At 40.7% G+C, this 23370-nt stretch overlaps 2 protein-coding genes, 1 long non-coding RNA gene and 3 other non-coding genes across 12 annotated transcripts; 1 reads left to right on the top strand and 5 right to left on the bottom strand.

The window, feature by feature from the left end:
* Positions 1 to 810: 810 nt before the first annotated feature.
* On the bottom strand, positions 811 to 4678 carry LOC148677000 (uncharacterized). Its single transcript, XR_015929511.1, has 4 exons — positions 4409 to 4678; positions 2979 to 3038; positions 1819 to 1887; positions 811 to 1287 (listed from the first exon to the last, which is right to left on the bottom strand). It is a non-coding gene; the product is annotated as an uncharacterized LOC148677000 (long non-coding RNA).
* A 489-nt stretch (positions 4679 to 5167) lies between these two features.
* lsm2 (LSM2 homolog, U6 small nuclear RNA and mRNA degradation associated) lies at positions 5168 to 10822 on the bottom strand. Its single transcript, XM_088616663.1, has 5 exons — positions 10723 to 10822; positions 9666 to 9733; positions 8852 to 8882; positions 7957 to 8016; positions 5168 to 7174 (listed from the first exon to the last, which is right to left on the bottom strand). Exons 1-5 carry the CDS (start codon positions 10723 to 10725, stop codon positions 7049 to 7051), a joined length of 288 nt encoding a protein of 95 aa, XP_088472789.1. The 5' UTR covers positions 10726 to 10822; the 3' UTR covers positions 5168 to 7048.
* A 930-nt stretch (positions 10823 to 11752) lies between these two features.
* On the bottom strand, positions 11753 to 11824 carry trnap-ugg (transfer RNA proline (anticodon UGG)). Its single transcript has one exon. It is a non-coding gene; the product is annotated as a tRNA-Pro (tRNA).
* A 1329-nt stretch (positions 11825 to 13153) lies between these two features.
* Positions 13154 to 13225, bottom strand: trnap-cgg (transfer RNA proline (anticodon CGG)). Its single transcript has one exon. It is a non-coding gene; the product is annotated as a tRNA-Pro (tRNA).
* A 279-nt stretch (positions 13226 to 13504) lies between these two features.
* Positions 13505 to 13576, bottom strand: trnap-agg (transfer RNA proline (anticodon AGG)). Its single transcript has one exon. It is a non-coding gene; the product is annotated as a tRNA-Pro (tRNA).
* A 57-nt stretch (positions 13577 to 13633) lies between these two features.
* Positions 13634 to 22851, top strand: cep63 (centrosomal protein 63). Of its 7 annotated transcripts, none has more exons than XM_088616659.1 (16): positions 13634 to 13651; positions 14142 to 14180; positions 14449 to 14513; positions 14775 to 14952; positions 15884 to 15979; positions 16258 to 16380; positions 16789 to 16902; positions 17510 to 17710; positions 18126 to 18271; positions 18656 to 18802; positions 18980 to 19094; positions 19569 to 19766; positions 19919 to 20005; positions 20724 to 20929; positions 21403 to 21736; positions 22054 to 22851. In XM_088616659.1, the coding sequence occupies exons 3-16, from the start codon at positions 14473 to 14475 to the stop codon at positions 22228 to 22230; spliced, it is 2163 nt and encodes a 720-aa protein (XP_088472785.1). In that variant the 5' UTR covers positions 13634 to 13651; positions 14142 to 14180; positions 14449 to 14472; the 3' UTR covers positions 22231 to 22851. The 7 variants fall into 7 exon arrangements, with proteins under 7 accessions (XP_088472785.1, XP_088472782.1, XP_088472784.1 ...); XM_088616656.1 differs by having other exon boundaries at positions 13637 to 13651; positions 14697 to 14952; XM_088616658.1 differs by lacking the exon at positions 13634 to 13651 and adding an exon at positions 13775 to 14045.
* The last annotated feature ends 519 nt before the right edge of the window (positions 22852 to 23370 follow it).

The following is a 23370-nucleotide window of genomic DNA, read 5'->3' as shown; positions in this document are numbered from 1 at the left end:
GCTCGTTCCAGACCTCCACAAAAGGTTCAAAAGCAAATTAAACCCTGCAGGGAGCCTATTGTATGGCACTTCTTTTCTAAAGAATTAATCACAGATAAGGGAATTCTCTGCTTTTTCATCCCATATTTCTGGTTGGGTGATTTTTTCTGCCTCTAAAACAGCTTACTTAAGGAGACTTTCTATATAGTATACTCACATTTACAAATAAAATTTAGAGATCCTAGTTTTAATGGGCTATTGTATCCACAGATATTCAGATTGTTTAACTGAGCTTTTCACAACCTAAATCAGATCATTTTTAGCATAATCAGAGCAGTTGAGGAGCTTCTCTCAATGCTTCAAGTACCAATGCTTTGAAGAGATCTAGAAATCATGGAAACAGACCAGCCATTCCAAGGATAAGATCGGGGATCTCCAGGTTCAGAGACCTACAGTACAACCACTTACAGGAATGCTTCAGTTTATCAAAGGACTCTCTGCCATCCTTGTCACCAGACCAGGCCTACTGGGCTAGTCACTCAAGACGGATGCCCTGCTACACATTATCGATCGCTTTATGCACTATTTCTCCCCAAGCTTTTAAAAAGAGCAAAACGTCTCGGTCTCACTCAGCTTCAGTGGTTTCCTTTTCCACAGACAAAATTCAAGTCACAAAATAAAAACTCTTGGAAGATACATACTGTATCTCTATGGGATGTCAATCTAGAAACTTAAATTAAAGCAGTAAGTAGAATGAATCCGAAAAGGTGCACTTAATAAAAACAGGTTAAATACTGCACACTTAATATACCTCCAGGAGTGCCATTCAAAAACTTAGAACGTCACTTTAATTGTGGACAACACAAACCAACAGACAAGGTTATTTGGATTAAAATAGAACTCCAAACTGGATCATGCTTATTAAATACATTTCTGCCAAAAAAAAATAATCAATACACAGACACTATTTGTATATACATTGAAATTTACATTAGAAGTTACTTCAGGCAAACTTTTGTTACCCACGTTTTTTCACTTTTGTAAAGAACGTCATCCTTAAGTCTTGCTCTAGGAGAAGTGCTGCAACTTCACTTTACACTTTCTGCTTTTAAATAGTCTCAATCACATGGTTTACCCAACTGTGGACCTTCATGCATCACTGGACCTCTTCTCTAGATTTTGAAGATCTTCTGATGTTGAAAGCTCCACCAGAAACAGAGCACGATCTAGTCCAGGGAAATTGTACAACAGTGTCTCATTCAGATCTTCCGGGCCAAGTCTCCAGTGTCGCTCCTTCTTGGTAGATATCTACAGAGATGTTAGTTGTAAAATAACTAGCATCATAGACCTACTTTCATCCTCTCATGTGAGATTCTTATCCCCCCAAACCACTTACTCCCTATTTAAGGATCAGTTCTAGGCAATTTGTTTCGGCTCCAATAAGGATTATGTTTCTGGGTGGGTGGGAGGACCTGAAGTTAAAATATTTAACTTTTGTGAAATTAGAGACCAAAGAGAGAAAAATGTGCAAACCGTTCTTCGAATTTTAGAACATTGTACACTCTGAGCAAAGTTACCAAGCATGAAGCTCATTCAGTTCACTCTACTGCAATGCAACCCACACCTTAATTCTTATAATGATCAATTAAATATTTGATATTTTTATTGACTACCAAAATCTCTTTTGGACTGTGTTTTGTTTCTACCTGCCCTCCTAAGAGAGCAACTTGAGTGACCCTAAATTAGGTGTTTCTGCATGAAACTGGGCAATCCTGGTCCTAGGAGGGCAGTGTGACTTCAGGTTTTTGCTCCAACACAGTTCTTAAATAGCGACTGTACCTCTTCATCTGAAAATTCTTCAAAGGATGAATTGAACATGTGGCTGGTCTCAAGCTCACTTTGATCCCCCTGCGAGTATCAAAGCAATAAGAACAGAGCATTACATAAAGACAAAAAAATACTTTCACTACAAATATGCTTTGGGATTACTTTGTGCCAATGCTTCTCAATTTGTATAGTCTCAGTGGTTGTGTCTGCTGAGCCACTCGATTACAGTTCTCTATCTGAGGCATGTTTGTAAATTTGCCTTCGGCTCTTAAATGGTCATACTGGATGTTTAACCGGCAACCACTTTCTGAACTGAACTCTTTAGGTTGCCAGAAGTGTAAATTGGATCACTGCAAAAGCAAAAAATACTAATTGTGGAAGTATAATACAGAGCCATTTCCACCTATCGGTTCAACATAAGCTGATCAACCAGTTAGAGCTCTTTGGAGAAGTTGTGTAGCTTTTGATGTGCTAAAGCTGTTGGAAACAGTACCCTTGAAGTCACGTATTCTGGAAGCTGAGGGCTAACCAAAGAAAAAAGTTAAATGAAAGTCTAAACAATCAAGCAGTTGAGTCATCAATTAGCAGTGAAGATTTAGAGCTCACCACGAGTGAAAACCAGCCGGCAGCATTCCAGGGCTGTAAACCACTGCTCTAGACATCAATAATGTCTAAGTTTTACCAAGGTTTTCAGGGAAAAAAAGACATTTTGGGTTCATTTAGCAACAGGGAGAAGAGAGATGGTATTATGGGCAGCGTAGTGGTGCAGTGGTTAGCATCACTGCCTTGCAAACGCTGGGGCCCTGTGTTCAATTCTGGACCTGGAGCGCTATCGGCATCGAGTTTGTATGTTCTCCCCATGTCCATACGGCTTCCCTTCCACAGTCCAAAGACATACTGATATGTAAACTGGCTTCTGGGAAAACTGATCCTAGGTGTGTCTGCCCTGCAATGGCCTAGCATCCCACCAAGGGTGGATCCTGCCTCACACCCATTGCTTGCCAGGATAGGCTCTGGTTTCCCTGTGATCCTGAACCGAAAGAAGCAGCTAGAAAATGGATGGAAGGAACTAGTATTGCGGATAGCTTGAAGTTTGCTTTTTGCAGTCTACTAGATCCAAAAGTGTCATTTTCAACCCCAGAGTTGAACCTTTTTTTAATGCTGAGACCTACCTGATCTTCAGAAAGGGCGTCTTCCTCTGGGCTGCACTGGAGCAAAGATCCCTGATCTCCCTAACAATTACAAGTCAATGGTGACAAGTACTTTTGTCAGTTCAGTTGTACCTCTATTTCTTGGCAGCCATCTTTGATTTTTGACAGTTCATTAGAAAAAAAGATTTTGTGTCAAGAATTGATATTCAGTGGATGCTAGAGCTAACTAAACTTGTTTCACTCTAGAACAATATGTGTGGATAATTTTGCAATAGTCATTTTCATGCATTATACCAGTCACAATTTTTGCAAAGGGTGTAAATAAAAAAATAATTTTAAAAAATTACACACGCTTCACTCCTATCTTTTTAGGTTTCTGTCTCACAGTGTTATGTTCAACATTCCTTAATATCACTGTATGTTATGCTCTCCTCTTTCTGAAACTGTGAGCTATCCTGCTGCCCATGAAGCCTTGCAAACTGATTTGTTAGTGTGGTAAATAAGATGCGTGTATGCTGTGTCAGTTCTTATATTTCACCGGCTATGATCTGCATCATGAGGCAATTGCCTGCACATTACCTTGACATGTACTGTGTTTGTTGGCACAGAATGGAGCAGAATGCTGTTAATTCAGTTGCTTGAACGTGGTCACAGAAAAACAGATGATGAATAAATGACAACAAAGAACAGCCACAAAAAATTAGAACGTTTTTCCCCAACTTAGAACCAAGAAGTGGAGAAAAAAAAAATTCAGTGAATGGTTAAGGCCTACCCAAGGAGATCCCTGTTCGATAAACCAGCATTATATGGCCAGCAAAAATCATGGTGAAATGAGGGCCGTACTTGGAAAGGCCAAAAAGCAGAAGACAATCAAAACAAAACAAAAAAATCTAAAGCAACAGCCAGTACATCAGCTTAAATATAACTAAGAATTATTGCTGTAAATGAAAATGGTTATACACAGTGTTTGTGGCATTTTTCTAACAATATCATAAAATTACAAACTCTTAAAAATAGGAACACCAGATGATTCTTTTAAATACCCGTGGACAGACCTTTATATTAGGAAAGCTTGTTTCTCAGGTGTGATTGCAATCCCCAGAATCATTTTGATGGTTTGTATAACCTGTTCTTTCGATTTGTAAGCCTATTTAGCACGAACACTGTAGACATCTAAGTAGTGTTGGTTGATTGGGAGAAAAAAAAAAGTGATGTTTTATTTATGTGAATTAAATAATCAAAGTATCCTTGCTACGTCCACGCCGGATGGGTCTAAAAGAGAAATACCTTGTGAAGAAGTGAAGGCGCGGTCTATCATTTCCATTAACAGCTAAACTGCAGTTTTCATCTCTTAAGCCAAACTCTACAATTCAGCGTTGTCTGTTACTCTTGCGGTTTCTTCTAAGCATTGAAATTTCCTTCCCATACACTGCCCCTCAAAACACTTGTACCTGCTCCATGGCGATAATGATAACAAAAGCCCGTCCAAAAAATCCTCCCAGTTCGCAGTACTACTGCACGCTAGTGGCTTGCGCCATTTTAAAGGATTTCACACCTGCATCGTCGTGTCGTAAATAAATGTTAATTAAAAGACCCTGAACCTGTTTTACGTTACGTGTGAGAGGGAGACAATCTTTCTGATTGTAAAAAAATCACTTCAAAACGTTTATTTAAAAAAATATATATTTCCTATAGAACACAAAAAAATATAACCTGCTCAACCTCGATTTGGTAGTACCTCTAAAATACGGCTTAGGCAAAACTAGTGAAAGCTGCAGGCAACCTGCCTCCTGACTGCGTCATCACCTGCGCCTCATCCTCCCGCGGTCCTCACCGTCGCCATGGATGCGAGCAGGAGCGGGTTCCACATGACACCGAGACACGCCGGGACCCGCAGCGTTTCACAAATGTTTATTCCGATATCTCAGTGTAAAGAAAATAATTCGACTAACGTCACATTGACGAAATGAGAACAGAACAGGAGCAAGGTCTAATTATTGGAAACGGTAAAACAACGAAGACCATATGATTTATTTAAGAAACACCAATTAGGGGGAATTCTGTTTTTTGTAATGTATGCCAGTAGCCTGTTTCAGATGTGATGAATGTATGTTTTAATGTATACCGTATATGTTTTCTTTCACATATACGTTTTATGTTTATATGACTTAAAAAGACCATAAAACCACTTGAAAATCGGAGACCACGGGTTGGAAAAAAAAACGTTTATTTCTACTTTTTAACAAAATAGTCTCTCAGAACACACTACATCATTTATCATATCATTGTGACTCAACCAAATAGAAAATTAACCAAATCCACCATTAAGTAAGTTTAAACATACAAACATAATTAATGGAAATGGGAATCCAACTCCTATAAATTCAATGTAAAGCTTTTACATATCCACACCACTATGAGCAAAAATTTAAACTCAAAAGACACTCTTCTTACTCCTATTTAAAGGTAAAGACTTAGTTCAGAGAGACAATACAACCGTAATTCATCCAGAAACTGATAATTTGTTTATTGTGCGAATCTGATTTGATTATTCTTTTAAATTAATTCTTCAAATCTGTGCATATGATCTTTGTGGAGGTCGTCAGAAAGCTGTGCTAACCAATTAGGTGCGTTAACTAATGTTACAATATTAGAATTGCAATACACTGTGTGTACATGGTTCCGAGGAAGACCTTGTAAAAGGAATCTGAGGGCTGTTACCAATTCTGAAAAAATGCATGCACTTTTCTATTCTTTCTATAAAAATATTACATTGATGTTTAGGAAGAAGAACTGATATTTAAGGGCCAAAATGCTTCCGTTATACACTTGGCTTAATGCAGTTCCCAGGTAAATCTTTAAATGGTAAGTTTCACTGCAGTACACTACAGCCTTGATTCCCAAAACTGCTCAGTTTTCTTCAGTTGTTCATCAGAAGAAAAAAAATGGACTGAAATGTCTTTTAAATTGGTTTTGGAAGGTCTTATCAAAATTGACATTCATGGGTGTATGCAAAAACAAATCTGTACAACTTTTTCTGGTGCTATTGTTTACACAGTTTTGTTTCCCCAAAACATTTCAAATAAACTTGACACAGCACCAAAACATAACAGAACATAAAACCATAACAATTCCTACAGAAAGTTTTTTACATTTTAGTGTGCTTTATTTTTCTTTTCACATTTCTAAATTTTAAAATGAAAAATCCCCTTTTAGGATCTTTTCATTACCCAGAAGGAAAGCAGTTGCTAAAAGCTGTGAAACCATAATTAAACAAAAATCATTTGTTTTATGTCTAGAACATAATAAATATGTTCTATCTGTATGATTTATCATAAAAAACTAACAAGTCTTCCTAAGGATCTTGCACTTTTTAACAGCATTCCTTTCAGTTTTACTTTAATAAAGCAATTTCACACCTTGTTTTCTGAACACATTTGATGCCAGGCTGATTGTGGTGATGCTATATCAATGCTTAAAGCCAGGAAGGGACAGAATAACAAAAGAAACTCCTTATAGATATTACCAACTGTTGAACAGAAAAAATCCCTGCACATGCCTGCATACACACAAAAAAACTAAGCTTTTATAAGCCTGATAATACATTGTTATAGTCTTTTCTTTAATTTAAAAATGCCAAAGGTTACTTTGATTTCTCATTAATTAGAAGTACTTTGAAAAGTGTTATGTTTAAAGTTTTTTCCCCCATTCCAGTAGTAAATGGGTTATTAGCCTGCACCCCACTTCTGTTTCAAGAAAGAAGCAGAAGTTAAGGGATACATAAATAAAGAAACAACCACCCAAGTTGCCATACTGACGAAGTAGGTTTTGGCACCCTACAAATCCACACTCTACGGCTTAGCGAGGATTCAGCATCACAGCTACAGGAAACACTGAAAGATACGATCACTGAATCAGAGCACCTATTAATTACACAAAACTGAAATCCAATTAAGAAAGCATTTACTTTAATAACAAAATTAAGATGTATTATTTAGGCTATGGTTTTACACATGCTCCAGTGAATGTGTAGCCTAGGACCCTTGTGGAAATAACAACACCCCCCTGCCCCACCCCGCTCAAGCATGTGATCACTGTTTTTGTTGCATGGCTTCTTTGCGTGCGGCGTCCTGCAACAGCTGTGTGTCCACCTCATCCGCAGGGAGCTGCACATATCGCACCACTGAGCCTCGGATAAAGCAGTTCTTCACAGACAGCTAAGGGTCACAGACCAAAGGGGCAAAAGATAAAAAAAGATCAGTCTAGCTCCTCCAGGAGTCCTTGTTTTCCGGAAGGGCAAATGTCAGTTATTAAACGAGAACAATTAGATGAAATACATCCGTCTTTCTGTAAGAACTGCCATTTCAAGGGGAACCGCAATGCTATTTTAATATTTCGGGGTTAGAAAAAAAAAAAGCATTGATGAGTACATTGAAAGTAAGATGTATGCAGTTGCATGTAAAACCCCCAATTTACATCACAAAGTACTGGAAATGTTCAGGTTTGCAGAGCACCATACTCTACAATTGCAACCAATCTTCTGATGAGGTGAAACGGCCCTATTACATTTCAAACAAGCAGGCTTGTGAATACACCTCTTTTAATCCAACAGACATTTTGCTCTCAGTTAAGACGGTTTTTCCAACAAATACTACTGGTTAACTCTTCATGCACATTTCTGTGGTGAAACATCTGCTGCACAACCTGTACTACTTCGCCCGTACATCCCATTACATTAGTCACTACAGTGACTAGTGAGCAGGAAGGGCCGCTTCATGACTCAATTCACACAAACTCTTGAACTTGCCCGTGGCAAAGACCAGGGCTTCACAACAACATGGCAACTATACACTACTTTCAGAAAATTCATGATTTAGTTCCTAATCCAGAATTTGTAAAATTTGTGATACTGTCAATTAATTTATGTTACCGAGATTAAACAACCAGTCTGAAAAACTGAGACTGCAGTTAAAGGACCAGATCTTGTCAACAGACTCACCATGTGAGGGTACTTCTCTGGATCAGTCACACTGATGTCTGTTAGTTTGATGTTCAGGTACTAAAAAGGAGAAAATGTCAGTCAATAATGATTATGGTTTTCCACCAATTAAGAGTTAACTGGGTTTGCAACAAAAGCACGGTTTGAATGTAAAAGTGCAGAACTGGCAAAACTATACTGAAGTAATGAAAGTAAAAAAAAAAGTAAAAATAAATAAATATAAGTATGCTGATATTCATACTATAATATACATAGACAGCCAACCTCAATTTATTTCCTAAAGTTAAAAAAAAGATCCTGAGGACGGTTTCCACAATCCCATTCATTTCTACAGTAGCCAATATTTCTGTATAATTAATGTTGTCATGTTTCAATTAGTGGTAAGGTACGAGTTGGCAATGAGAGTTGTTGACTGTGTTGTATTTCGGGCAACTTAACACCTGAATTATAAATTAGCAGGATAAGACGTGACGTTCTCCAAATATGGTGAGAAAATGAATATGAATATCACCTGCTTCAAAATGCATGGCTGAAAAAAATACCAACTAATAAAATAAACTCTGATTCAATGACAGGGGTTTAACTGCTTAATTTTCATGGAGAATTTTCATGCAAAGCCCCATTACCGACTGCTGATCTGCAATAGCAAGAATGAAAAGGCTGCTTGTCAAACTCCTAAGCCATTTTACAAGAGTTGTCAAGAAACTATCCAGCAAGGATAGCTTTTTATCACTCAGAAATATTTTGCAATGACACTGTAAAATACAAATACGGTAAAGCTAACCTTTCACAACCTGGAATGAAAAAATGATTTTCACTATTGCCACTTTTACATTTGTGGATTTAACAGGGAGAAGATATACATAAAAATAGAATAGTGAAACAAAATACCTACCTGGTCAACTGAATGAAGTGTCCCACAGATACTATAGAAGAGCACACAATAACAAAAAAAACATTATAATTAGATCATTTGGGCTCCGTAAAAAATTGCTTAAAGGTTTTTTCCTTGTGACTTCATCTTACAATGTTTAACAAAAATGTTGCTATGGATTATGGAACATAAGCTAATTTAATTGCTGTACTGCATCAAGTTCATACTGCCATTGTTGAACTATTTTGTGTTTGGTGGTTTGCTAATAAATTTGAAAGCGCTGTCTTAATAAAAACCTTAATATACATTCTAAGCATTCATTGAAATTGGAATCTTCTTTGTATTTCTGATATAACCACCTCATTCCTTCAGGTCTTTATGAATGCCGCCCTTTAGTATTTTAACTTTCTGCTCTGACACACCTATAAGGAGGTACAAACAATATTGTACCTGGACCTTGGATTCTCTTTTTTAAAATGGATATGATGTGCTGTTATCTTCTGTCATTTTATTCTAGACATTAAGAGATCTTAGTTAAATTCATCTGAGATTACAGGCCAGTGTAAACCCCCTATGACAGAGGAGGCCGATCACAGTCCTGCAAGCCAAGTGGATGTACAGGCTTTCGTTCCAGCTTGGCTCTCGTCCTGAAGAATAAGCTCCTCCACTGGTGGCTCACCGGGACCAATCTGACAGATTTTCCGAGGTCTTGAGCAGACTGTAAAATTTGCGGACGCCGTCTCCAATTCCGGAAACTGAGGCAAAACCTCGTTTACAAATTCACCGACTGCCACAACTTCGAAATTCTCTTTCTTTTGGCCAGTGCGGCCCTCACCTTAAATCATTTTTCAGCTCCACCACGACGTCCTTCCCCACAAGGGACTTAAAAAACGAGTAGAATAACTGCAGAGGGAAAGAAAAGGATTGTGAAACCCCCTGCCAGCAATCCAGGCCAAATCACATGAGAATCTACACGGGGTCACTACAAAAAAAGGCAGACTATGAATTGTGTCTGTAAGAACATCAGTAATACTTTTGAAACATGCCTGGGATAGCACATTAATATTGTGTGATTCTTGCTGTAAACAACACAATTCCTGGATTTCCTTCAGTAAAGGTACCAAAAAGACTACTGGAAAGCAAGAGACGGTCTGGAATAAGTCTGATTTGCAGATACTGCACTGATCAAGCTTGAAATTGAATAACAAGAAGCTGGGCGTTTAAGATGCCTTTCGGGGCAACTTGTTCGGCTCAGCATCTTTCCCTAGAGCACTAAACTAGGCCTTGCCTATCCCAAACCCATGTCCTCAGCGTCTACACTTTTCGTTAGAGATGGGCTCTCCGGCGCTTTACTTAATGAATCATACCTACCGTGTGCGGGCGCTAAAAGTTCGCAAATTTTAAGTTACTAATAACAGTTCAGCTAGTGATAGTAAGAGTTCAACTGGAATATTCAACAGAGCGAAAAACGTGATCATAGTTTAAATAGCTCAAGTTATTAAAAAAAAAGCGGAATCGGAATCGCCAAGAAACATCCGCGACACACAGACCCTTCGAAACACGTTACGAGCATCTACTTAACACAAAGCTTTCCTGCGGATTAAACGTACATCCAGCTGCAAAGAGAGGTGAATGCAAACCGTACGGCTGTTCAAAAAACAAGATTTAGCTTTATTACAATGCTCTTTCAAATTTGAATTGGTTGCCAATGGATTAAAGAAATTAATTCTGGTATTTTTAAAGATATTTTGAAGAAACGTTTGAGTAATTTAATCTCTTCACGGTGCCGGTAGTCAAAACCATTTTCAAAAATTAATTTCTGATAGTGAAAAGAAATGTACACAGAAAACATTAAAAACTGTTCTCAAAATTGAACAGAAAAGGGATCTCACCATTTTCACTCACACTCGACCCCCACCCCGCCTTTACTCTCCGTTTACATCCCAACGAGAACGGGATTAGAAGTCCTACTCACCCATTGGAGCAACTTCTTTGACGTCATAAAAATGAGCCGAAATGATATTCACCAATCAGCTTTGTCCGCTGGGCGACACGTGGTATAACCATAGAGTTTATGGAAGAAAGAGTAATGTTTTATTATCACATGCAGATTGCATCGCCATATTGGTAGAGAGAATACAGGAATTGTGTATTTTCGAAGGGACCTACACACGAAGAATTATATCAGGAAGCTTTCAACAAAAGGCTTTAACTATTATGTCAAAAAGTTACCAAAATAAGTTCTTAGTTATTTTAGGTGTAGTTAATTTTGTTACTGTTATCTGTATCAGTAACTGCAGTGGTTTGTTAACCATTAATAGTCTCTGTAATTAAAGACATGCATAACATTTGAAAATTGAAAACATAAATCACGTTTGTTTATAAAATATCGCTTCTATTTAGCTTAAAATCAAATCAATACATTTAAGGTAACGAAGATGTATTTAGTATATGTACTAGAACAAAAATGTATTTTTTTCTGTGCATTTTTCACCATTAAAATATGTTTTATTTTCCCACAAATATAAAATACACAGTAAAACCTACAACTGTGTTGGTGTTTGTGCTGTGTTCTGTAATGATTTAGACCCTTTTGGAATACGAAGGGAATATTGTTATAGGTTGAGATGTTCTGCTGCTCTGCCCTCTATTGATGAACATATATACGCATCGGTGTTTCTTAAAGTTAAAATGAAAAAAATCAGTTTGGTCATTCCAGTTCTAGTTCTAGTTAGAATACCTGTTGCTGATATTATTTCTGGCGATTTTGTTATTCTGAGAAGTGTTTTCACTTAATTTCACTTACTCTTTATTTAACGTTATTGGCTTTACGTCATTATTATCGGTGCTACTTTTTTGGAATATGAGAGTCACTCATTTAATTAAGGTCGGAAAACCATTCAAAACACAGTAAACAAAACGGGGCTCGTCCGGGATTCGAACCCGGGACCTCTCGCACCCAAAGCGAGAATCATACCCCTAGACCAACGAGCCCGCTAGCGCATATTTTTCTAGAAAGCCACATATAAAATAAAATACGTTAGGTGTAAATTAATGGGGCCCAAATGATTGCACATGATTAAAACACCATGCATGGTACCATAATAATCCACATTTCATTCATATTAAAACAACAATTAGATTGAGTTATACTGCATAATTGCAGTGGATGTCTCTATAATTTATGGCACTAAAACGTTTGCAGGTAAATCGAGAGTCACAAATAAAAAAGTGAGCCGCAAAGCGTTTAGCAGCCGAAAGGACGCTAACAAAACATCAATCGCTGCATCAAAAGCCTACATCAGCGCTTTGCTTTTTATCTGAAGACATTATAACGTCTTGAACGTATGAATTATGACTTATACCATCATGAGTATTCTAAATTAATTATGACTGAGAAATAATCTTAGCTCTAAATAACTGTGTATTACGTGTCGGCATATCGGAGCTTTTACGTTACCGTAATGGCTAGGCTGTTTGCCTTAAAAAAAAAAAAAAACAAGCATAACAGAGCAGAAAAGAAGAGAAGGCTGTGAGGCTTGTTTTCCAGGCGGGATCGCCACTGTGCAACCAGATACGATCTAATGAATGATATAGCAGCTATTAAACTCCTTAATGATAGCAGCAGCTAATAAACTCTTGTATCCCTGTTTTTACAGCAGTCACTAGAGTTTGAAAAACCCCATTTTGCCCAAACTGCCAGGGTTCTTGAAAAACCGTCCAGACGAGACTCCGGGATCAATCGACTGCTTGCAGACGCAGCTGGGCCAGTACTGAGGTGGGATAACTGCGATCTGTGGTGTTCTGTGAACCAGTGGGCTGGGCTAGGCTGGGATGGTGGCACCCTCTTCCCTCCGGACCACAAGATCCACATCTACGTCCCAGTACGATGAAAAGGGACACGGTACACTATCCGGTGGCATGCTTTAGGATGAAAATGAACAAGTGAAGGTTTATTCCGTGCTGAAAAGAAAAGAGACACAACCTTTCGGCTGTGGGGCCTTCTTCAGGTGTGCGTGGATGCTTAGGATGAGACAATACACGTCTTAATGTCTTTTTATTGCACATCCCATGCCTCTGTTCGTAAGACAGTGTCCTGTCTGAATTTAAATATCGAACTCGTACGGTCTTTCCTGCTCAGGTAGGATGATAACTTCTATTTGCGCAGGAGTCCCACAGGAGCTTCAACAATGCGCAGGAGCTTCAACAATGGATACTGACATGGGTCCCCTCCTACATTTAAAGTGCTATATACCCACAAGGGATGGTTTTTATTTAAACCCGATTAGGATAACATGCCTACTTTTCATGTTTTCAAAAGTTGGGCTCGTCCGGGATTTGAACCCGGGACCTCTCGCACCCGAAGCGAGAATCATACCCCTAGACCAACGAGCCACACGATGTCCGTCCTCCTTTGCATGTATATTTTTGTTTTCTGACGGCTACACTGCACTGATTTTTTTTAAATCTAATGTAGCCAAAGAATAACATTTTAGGTGTACCAATGCAGAGACAGACTTATCTAACTGTCTGATGAACATTTGAAAACACACTTTTAGATTCTTATGAGTAGCGAAACTACTTGCATACATCTGAATTCACACAAGTCCAGTTTATGAATTTAATTCGACATCAGTAAGTATTCGCGTTTATTAGTAGTAGTTGCATAAAACTGGGCTCGTCCGGGATTTGAACCCGGGACCTCTCGCACCCTAAGCGAGAATCATACCCCTAGACCAACGAGCCTGTACAAACAGCGTTACGTTGCATCCATAAATACTAAACGTACCCTTGTCTAGAATCGCAGGAAACGTGTTCGTGGTGAGTTTTTCCAATTTTCGTTTAAGTTATTCTTTATCCTTCCGGGGCCCGGCAAAAGAGCCCCACTCAAGAGCTTATTGTCTGCTACAGAGGACAGAAATCAGCGGGCGCGACGCTTCCGAGACCCACCATGTTTTCCCATGATGCCTTCTTCGTACAGAGCTGTAAACATTTGAACTCGCCAGAGCTGTTCGGGACTGCGTGTAGCCGGATGGCAAGTTTGAGAGCTAATGGAGAAAGCCGATAACGTTTTATTCTGAAGGCATTTTTTTTTTAATGAGCACGACACCTTTTGTGAGCTGAGCTTGCGATATTGTAAGGGAGACTGGCGAAAAGAGAGAAGAAGCGGCCCCCTGTATTTTTTTAACCATGGAAACAGCTGGACTCAGTTAAGGTTTGCAGTGTGGGAAGGATGTATTTAAGCATTGGGTTTCTGTCCGTATCGACACCTTTACATTAATCTCTTTCGTTTTCCTGCGTTTTCTTCCAGACTCTGGTTGTATTTTTGACCTCTCTAAGCGGCAACCAGGTAAGTTTGCTTCTTGGAGAAACTTAAGATGTTTTTCATCACCGAGTCTTCTCCAAATCAAATCTTTTCTTCCTGCCCGGCTTTTGCATTTAGAAGAGATATTGTCCTTGCTATTCATCTTCGTACCCCCACTAGATATCCGCTTTAACTTATAAGGAAGTATGTGGCAGTCGGTAAATGTTGGATGGCGTTGTTTTATTTTTTATTTACTTTTTGAATGAATAATACAGTGTTACATTCTTAACATCATCATGTTTTTATGTGACAGATGCCCTACTGGCATTAATGTGAAATGGAGGCCTTTTGGGGGACGCTACAGGATGAAACTGCAAGGTAGGGGGACTTCACAATTAGGCTTATCATGTTTCCCTTACAACTGTTTTTCTCACGCTTAGTGGATGTGGATTTGGAGTTTGTGTTTTGCTCCGCCACTTAACTTAAGCCACTTAAGACATGTTATGCACACCTGCTTCAGCAGCAGATGGGACAGCTTGTGTTTCCACCATTGCTCCCTAGACAAAGAGGGAGTTCAGGCAGAAACCACACAGGCAGAAGCGTGGAGAGGCTGGAATCCGCGTTCTCTCTCCTCCCCAGCGCCATCCTGTCGTCGTGTGAACCGGAGCTCCAGGAGCTGATGCGTCAGATCGACATCATGGTGGCCCACAAGAGGAGCGAGTGGGAGAGTCAGCACCGGGCCCTGCAGGGGCGGCTGCAGGTTCGAGAGGAGGAGCTCCGTTCTGCCAGGGACGCTCTTGAGCACAAGCACAAGGAGGTACTGCCACAGCTAGTACTTTTGTCAGAAGTGTTTCGCGACAAGCTTCGTATTGGCGTAGTGGACCGGGTGTAGGTAAAGACAAGCTTGGCAATTTTCATATTTTGCATGGTTGTAGGAAGATACATTTTCAGCTATATAAATGTAAGATTTCATAATCCCCGTTGGGAAATTTACTCATGGTGAAGACGTGTCAATCCTGTCAGCTTGCCTTACGGGTATACTTTTTCATTAGACGAATGGGCCTGATTTGGACCTGTGTTCTTGAAGGAAAGTATAGGAGGGTGGAAAAGAGATTGATGGTCAAATCTGTGTTATTTTCAGGGGGGATGATAAGTTGGTATGGAGAAGTGACAGTCTTTGCTAAAGAGAGAGAGCTTTCACGGTGTGTTTTGTAGATCATTATGACTGACGACTAAATACTCTTTAAAAGAATTTTTTATCAAAGAATATTACATTCTCCTTTTACTCTTGGTCAGTGTTCAGAATCAAGGAAGTCTTTGTTAGATCTTCAGGACACAGCCTTTCAAGTGAACTTTGTAGAGGACATGCTGAAGGCGAGCTGGCATGGAGGTTGTGTTGGAAGGCTTTGTATGCTTGTCATCTTAACAGACTTGGTATGAAAATATCCTATGAAATGAGTGGCAAAAACCTTTTCTCGTTCATATTAAAGCAAAATCGGATTGTTATTTGCCCAGCTATCAGCCAGCCAGAATCAATTACTGGTATGCACGTGAAACTGAGATTCAGCAGATGTTTACGTAAAATCCATGAATTGTATGTAAATGTCTCTGCCAGTATGTGCCTCCTTCTTACATGGCCAGAATGCTTTCCCAGTGCTCCTTACAGCATTAGTATCCCACAGTGAGGTGGAGAATGGGCAATGGAGTCCTCAGAGCGCACCCAGTTACTCTTGTCCATTCCTTCTTAGGTGGGAATGTTCCGACAGCAGCTGCTAGAGGCGCAGAATGAGAAGCAGGAGCTGGTCTCCAAGTACGAGGAGCAGCTGCAGCGAGTTCGAGAAGAGGTGTGTCCCCACAGGTTTTCTCCGGACATCTGTCGTGAACACTCTGAGGCAGAGCAGAACAGAGGAAAGAAAAGCCATGCTGGACTTCAGCGTTTCCGTTTTGCTGTAGGGTACTAGCACAAAGGTTAATTGAATCACTGTGAAGTGCTGCACGTGGCACTCAGTCAGTTACTCGGATACTTGGCAACTGTAAGGGAAGAAACGAACTTGCGCTGGAATCTTGTGAAGCTGTGGATTAGAGTGTGGTTGAACAGGCGCGTGTCTGAACCTTGCTGCAGTTGTCCAAGCTCAAGCGGAGCTACGAGAAGCTGCAACGCCGGCAGCTGAAGGAGGCCAGAGAAGGAGCCAGGAGCCGAGAAGAAGACAGGACGGAACTGAGCAGATTAAACGGCAAAATAGAGGTGATGTGAAGCTTTGACTCATCTCCACACCACCTTCTGAATTGAGATGATCGTTATGGAAATACTGGATCAGTAAATGGATTTGACAGTATTTGGAGTTCTTCAGTTTTACAGTATTCGGGGGCTAATAGTACAACACACGCTCTTATTTTGTGTCACTGAATGATCCTCCACTTTCCTGTCCTAGGATGAGCAGTGGTACCCTTTGCCACACATCATTGGAAGTTTATACATCTGAACCTAAAAAATAAGTCGATTCCAGAACAAGTTTTTGTAGTAAAGCAAATGAACTTTCTGTCATATCATTTCCAAAATGTGTGTATCGCACTTAGACGTCTCAGAAGATAGAGTTCAGAATTTTGCCCGTCTGCACTGTGGCCTTTCCTGACTGCCTTTTGTGCTTCTCAGGAGTTCCGTCAGAAGTCAGCTGAGTGGGAGCAGCAGCGACTCCAGTACCAGAGACAGGTGGCCGCCCTGGAGGCTCAGAGGAAAACGCTGGCTGAGCAGTATCAGCTTATGCAGGTAATAATGCAGTTTAGGAAGATGGCATTCTTATTTTTTCCCCCTCTGTTTGCCTGCCTTAAGGTGGGCCTTCTGTGCAGGACGTCAGTGTTTGAAATGATTTAGAAAACGCATTCAAGCTTTGTGCTGTGAAAGACCAAGCATCACTTTCTACAAAAGAGTGGCATTAACATTTCTTTCTGCAAGGCATTCTACAACACATAGAAAGATCTTTACACAGAAGTATATCTTTTTCAAGATGTATTCTGAACTGAGTAGCATTTTGGCAAGGTTGATTTATGTACAGTATTTGAGATTTGATTTTTGGGACACTGAATTGAATGTGGAGGAAAAATGGATTCTAGCTTATCGTTTGGAGCAGCTGGAACTAGTTTTCTGCACATTGCAGCAATGTGACTGGCATTGTCTCCAGGAGTTCTGATCAAGAGGCCAACTTGCAGTGAATCACAGGCTGCACCTCCTAGAGTGGGAACTCAGAAAAGAGCAGTCAGTTTAGCTAATTTAAAAAAAATTAAATACAATTTTGTCAATCCCCAACGTTTAATTCTCAGTGGCATTTTTCAATCAGTCTTCCAAGTCTGTGAATTCCATCCCTTTTGCGGAGCAGGAGTCGGCTGCCTACCACTCCCAGGTTTCTGGCCGCCAGCAGGAGCAGAGTGAGCTGGCCATCCAGTCGGAGGTCCAGCGTCTCCGGAGCCAGCTGGAAAGAGCCCAGGACAGACTGCACGCCCAGGAGATGGAGCTAGAGCGGTTCAGCCTTCTGTGGGAAGAACTGGGAGACTCCAGGAGGGAACTGCAGGTCAGCAGGGTAGGTGCCGGAGATGAGAACGAGGGAAAGTCAAAGCAATGGTGAAAATGAGTGAAGTCCTTAGTTTGGATGTTTGACTCCCCAACAGCAGTTTTCGATGCATAGTCCGTTCTGTAGCGCTGAACCGCAGGATTAAGTAAATGGTAGTGATTCATTTCAAAGCTATTTTCTAAATATACAAACAATGACACAAGCAAAAATCAAGTCATCTGTAGTGGCAATTCATAAGGTAATTTTTCAGTTAAAAAAAGACCCAAAATGAGTAGGTTAGGAGGTCATCCTCCTGAAGGTTCATGAATTTGTGACTTAACACATTCAATAGTGAGCACGTGAAAGAATCTCCCAGCGGTTTCCATGTGATGGAGGATGTTGAATGGCTCTTGTTAAAGCTGATTGTGCTGCATTTCATATCCAGGTGCTGAGTGAAGAGAAAACCGAACTGAAGGCCACCCTGAACACACAAGATGAGTTTGTCCGTAGCTCAGGGCTCCAGCAGAAACAGCTCCGTGCTGAGCTGGGCAGGCTGTCTGAGGCCCTGCAGGCTAAAGAGCATCTTATCAGGTGTGACATCCTAGCTTTAAACCTCCTACACACTACTAACTGCAGAATTACTCCTGTTTACAGTTTGTTAGACCATTACTGTTTTCTGTAAAGAGTTACATTTAAATTAAATGCTGTAAAACCATAAGACATAAGGGCAGACACATACAGTAGGTTGTTTTTATACTTGAGTGCATTTAACATATTAGAAAATGGTATGTGTGTTATATGGTTATATGTGTACCACAACATTTTACTTAACCTGCATTATTAATGCTATTTAAAAAAAAAACATTCCAAAATCTTTAGATTAAGACCTGTACAGTACTTTCAAAATGGGTTTTCCCAGAAGACCTTATCGCAGACAGTTTCTTATTTATTCCCTGTGGGATTTTCTTTACTCAGGTCTCTTGAAAGCTGCCTACAGAAGCAGGGTATGTCTGGAGGGCTGGCACCTCTGAGACAGGATCTGGAGCAGGTTCTAATTCAGCTCAGTGCTACACGCGCATGTGAGGGGCACCTGAAAGCAGAGGTGGCTCTGCTTCAGGAAAGGTAGGAAGTCCAGAATGAAGTAGCCTTCGCCACTTTGCATGAAACGTAATTATGCTAGGTAAATACATATACTATGTGCTGTGTAGACTGTACCCTTTCTTGATGATTAAAATATACTATGTGGAAGCTTAAAAGAGAGGACCTGATATGAATCCTGAAATTTCACCTTTTTTTTAGCCTTGAAAAGATGCGCATTCAGTCAGAGGGTCTTAAAGAAGAACTGTATGGAAAACAGCAGGAACTCCAGCGGATGGAAGAGGAGCACAACCACTGCGTGGGCGAAAATAAGAAAGTAAAGGGCAGCTGTTTCATTCTTCTGTGTGTGGTACCTTCTCTTCAAGTAAATCAGCCCTGTGCATGGACTGCTTTGCAGTAGAGAACAGTCATAGGTTCCCTCTTTTTAAAACACACTTCAAACCAGAAATAAATCTGAAATAACGGAGATCGTACTCTTATTTAGTGTCAGTTTACCTAGAAGAGCTGCATTCTTGTTTGGTTTGAATGTCTGTTGAAATGTTTTATAGTTCAGTCATGTACATGTCCAGTATATGAGGGACACCGTCCTTGTAGTTTTATAAGTTATTTATCCAGAATTTAGCTTAGTCATGTAAATTTGGAAAACTAAATGAATCCAATAGAGTAGATAACTGATGCCAAGGCTGCTATAGCTCGTATGCAACAGGAATGACCAAAACCACCCAGCTTTTCAAACAGCCTTGCAGTAGCTCTTGTTAGATTACTGAACAGGTGTGTTGTTGTCACCCAGCTGAGGGATGAGCTGCAGAGGGCACTGCAGACACATCGAGGGGAGATGGAGGGCATGAAGAAAGAGGTTTCCAAGCTGACGGGCGAGCTTCACCAGAGGGATATCACCATAGCAACTCTGAGCGGCTCTGCCTCCAGCATTGAGCGCCAGCTCCGCGCTGAGGTCGAGAGGACGGAGCACAGGGCAGCCGAACTCAAGGTGCGCGTGGCAGGGTAATCGGCCCACGGAAGAGTGGGGCACCTTGGCATGCCAGCAGGCCACTGCCATCCGCGACAGGCTTGTCTTTGGACTGCAGGAATAAGGATGCAAGTCTGCAAATAAAGACTTCATTGCTGGTGTTCTCTGTGCAGGTGGCACAAGTGCAGCTGGAGACCCTGAAGATGGAGAATAAGCACCTGACTGAGATTCTTGAACGCATGGAATCCAGGACCTCTAAGGTTTGTGCAACCTCGGAACTGTAGGGCCTACAGTCCTAAACTGAAGGAGTGTTTCGGGGCTTAAATTAGCAGTGGAACAAGTAATAGGTTTATTCCACGCTGAAAAGAGAAGAAAGGAAACACAACGTTTCGGCTGTGGAGCCTTCATCAGGTGACACCCGGAGACGGCTCCACAACTGAAACGTTGTGTTTCCTTTCTTCTCTTTTCAGCGTGGAATAAACCTTTACTTATTCCTTTGCAGTCTACACATACAGACGCAGCTACCTGCTTGAATTAGCAGTGTTCTTATTCTAAGCATGTTTGTAGTAGTTGATTTGGAGGGGTGGGGGAGGAATTCAGTTTATTTAACAGAGCTGACATGGCACATTTTTGTTTGCATTAATGGAATGTGCGTACTTTGAAATCTCTGTGATGGATTGGCGTCCAGGGCAGCCATGTGGTCTTCTGTCAACCTGCCATGTGCCATATGCTTCTAGGATGGGCTCTGTGTCACTATAACCCTCTTCGGGGAAAAGTGTCTAATCAGATAATAAATGGATGAAATTTCCAATACAAAGGTCTTCACATGTGATTTTTTTTGGGGGGGACAGACTTCAGATATCGCCATGAATATGTGACACGGCCAGTCCTTGATTTCTTTTTCATGAGGAAAGACAATTAGTTACGTGTCATTTCTGCTTTCTACCCACAATGAATGATAACCGCGGTGTGCTGCAGAAGACTGAGGGATCCCTGACGGCGCTGAGAGGCGGCTACGTGTCCTCCCTGGACAGCCTCGAGCAGCAAAACCTGCAGCTGCGGAAGGACCTGGCTGAGGTGGGTGCCAGGCTGGACACATCCATGCAGGCCTGGCAGGACAAGTACGAGAGGGCACTGGAGCAGAGCCAGAATAAGCTGACCCAGCTGGGCGCTCAAGAGCAGAGGTTAGTGAGCGTAAGCTGACTGAATGTGGGCGTGAATCTAGTCCGTTCTTCATAAGTTCTCTCCTTCCTTGGATGTAGCCATAATTAGGCACCATACCATTCTTTAGAAGTCATACCAGTTTACTGCTTAGTAAATAGGTCACAGAGTTTTACACCCAGCCTTTCTATTTAGTCATCTTGTTGGCAGTGATGATGAGTCTAGGCCTGGCTGAGCTTTATTTTCTTAGATTCTTTCATTTTCCGATGCTTGTAAAAGTGAAAGAGCCACAGATATTCCGGGTTCTGGTCTCACACTTAGATGATATCCCAAGAGGCAGCTTCGAGTGTATCATTCCGGCAGAGGAGAAAAAGATGGAAATATGAAGCGATGGCCAAGGAATTTCTTTAAGTTCCCTTTATAATAAAGAATACCCTTTGGGAGGACTTCCCTGTGATTTTCGAACAGTTACTTGCAAGCCTGCAGTCTGTTTCAGGAAAGTCCAGGAGATGCAGATGAAACACATGCAGGAGCTTCAGGACTTGAAAACCAAGATGCAAGAGACTTCTATGCATTATGAAAAGGAAATTGAGAACCTCAAACGTCGCCTGCAAGAAGCCAATCTCAAATCCTTCCCCAGCCTACCAGATGGACAGTCTCTGGCCAATAAGAGTAATTCACCAACTTCCTCGTCCTCCCAGTCATTGAAAGGAGACCAGGAAAAATCTACACGTCCAAGCACAGCGCACAGCAGGAATGAGGACAGTTCCTCTGACACTGCCTCAGTAAAATCTCTTGGGTCTGTGGAACATGAGGAGTTTACATCACTGGTTAGTTGTCTCTTGAAACATTTTTTCTAGTTTTTCTAGTTATGCTGACATGTTAAACCAATAGGTAAATCAAAAATAAAATGGCACCTTTTCACAGCTGGGACTTCTGCAACCCAGAGAAAACCCATTTCTCTGTAAAGATCTCTATAGATTACTACTTCATTACAAATTTGTATTTTTTTTGTGCTTCTCATGGAGTAAAATGCAGAGTTATCCTTTTTAGCTTTCTTCGCATCAAAAAATGACCACTATGAAAACAGCCACAGGCTTTTGCGAAACATTTAAATGGTCATTTTTTCTTCTCTTTTCCTCCCTAGGATCCTCTACCTGCCTCGCCCGTGAGTTCTGTTGCCACTCGCTTCCTTGAGGATGAGAACAAGCGCTCCCAAGACCTGCTCAAACGTCTGGATGCGCACATCCAGGACATGAGAGAGGATACCACAAAAACAGTGAAAAAGTACCTGGAGAAGGAGGCTGGGTCTTCCTCTGATTAGAGTCCTGCCTAGTTGTCATTTATGTTTACCCAGGAAACCCAAGAGCACCCCATCATTGTGCCCAGTCACTGGTTCATTCCCACAGCCAGCTTCCCCTGCTGCAGTTAATTTGCCACTCTTGTTGGACTGCAAATGTTGTTCATGAAGTGATGCTATCTGGGTCTCCTACAGTAAATAAGGGGCAGGCGGCAAAGAGACTAGGGATACACATATATATGTATGTATGAATAATTAAATAAGACATCCTGTGCAGACAAACCTCTCAACGGAAGCATTGCACTGCCTCTATATTTTTATACAAAACTGACCTCCTTTACTACTTTTTAATATTATTAGAGAACAGGAAGGTAGTCTGCACCTGATGTGTTATTTGGTTTTTAAAGTAATCGTCAGTGGAGCGGACAATGTCCTGCACTTTCATAGAAGAGCGCAACATCTCTTGGAGCACTTATTTTTTTATTGTCAACTCTTGTCATGTCTGTACCTTTATTTCATTCTTTTTTAATGGTGATTTTCTCTGTGTTTTCTTTGTCAAAGGTCAGTGGAAGGTGCTATTGTGTATTAAGAGATGTGGTAAATATTTTTGTACCTGTAAATTAAACGTTTTATATGTTTCACTGATCTAATTTGAAGTCAGAAATGGTATGTTGAGGGACAAACCTTTTGGTTTTTAAAGCAGTTTATATAGAAAAGAACATGGTCATTTTTATCATGCACAACGAGCTTCTTCTAGCATCATTGATGGGCTTTGTTTGCTCCAAGAGAAAGATGAGGTGACACAGAGGGAGTGTGTTGAAATAAATCATTACCATCATCTGGAGAACCTCCCTCTGACTGTGCATTAACATCCAAATCTGCATGACTGTTGATTTGAACCACAGTGCAGAGCTGTTCTATTGTTTCATGACTGATATTCCCTCCTGGCCTAAGTACAGTTAAAACCAGGCATGGTATGTTACAATGACTACAGCATCCTGAAAAGCTGGTCAGTACAGGGTTGATTTCAGACATTGAAAATCACATTTGTGGTCATTGAAAACTAATTTTTCCCCCCAATATGGCTATACTTTATCTCCATTATCCAGGTGAATCAGGGTATTTGGCTTCCTTTTCCCAACCTTTAAACTGAATAGTTCATTC

The sequence above is a fragment of the Lepisosteus platostomus genome, chromosome 2 (genome assembly GCF_059453375.1).
Source record: "Lepisosteus platostomus isolate fLepPlt1 chromosome 2, fLepPlt1.hap1, whole genome shotgun sequence".
NCBI classification, from domain to species: domain Eukaryota; kingdom Metazoa; phylum Chordata; class Actinopteri; order Semionotiformes; family Lepisosteidae; genus Lepisosteus; species Lepisosteus platostomus.
Note: the sequence above shows the minus strand (reverse complement) of the source record. Positions and strands in the feature narration are given on the sequence as shown.

Coding starts and splice junctions, on each gene's coding strand:
- lsm2 (XM_088616663.1), bottom strand. Junction 8,017..8,851: donor CACTTCATTCAGTTGACCAG/GTAGGTATTTTG, acceptor TCTCCTTTTTAG/TACCTGAACATCAAACTAAC. Junction 7,175..7,956: donor CAGAGAAGTACCCTCACATG/GTGAGTCTGTTG, acceptor TGTGACCCTTAG/CTGTCTGTGAAGAACTGCTT.
- cep63 (XM_088616656.1), top strand. CDS start 14,473: ATGGAGGCCTTTTGGGGGACGCTACAGGATGAAACTGCAAG. Junction 14,514..14,696: donor CTACAGGATGAAACTGCAAG/GTAGGGGGACTT, acceptor ATTGCTCCCTAG/ACAAAGAGGGAGTTCAGGCA. Junction 19,767..19,918: donor ACAGGGCAGCCGAACTCAAG/GTGCGCGTGGCA, acceptor TTCTCTGTGCAG/GTGGCACAAGTGCAGCTGGA.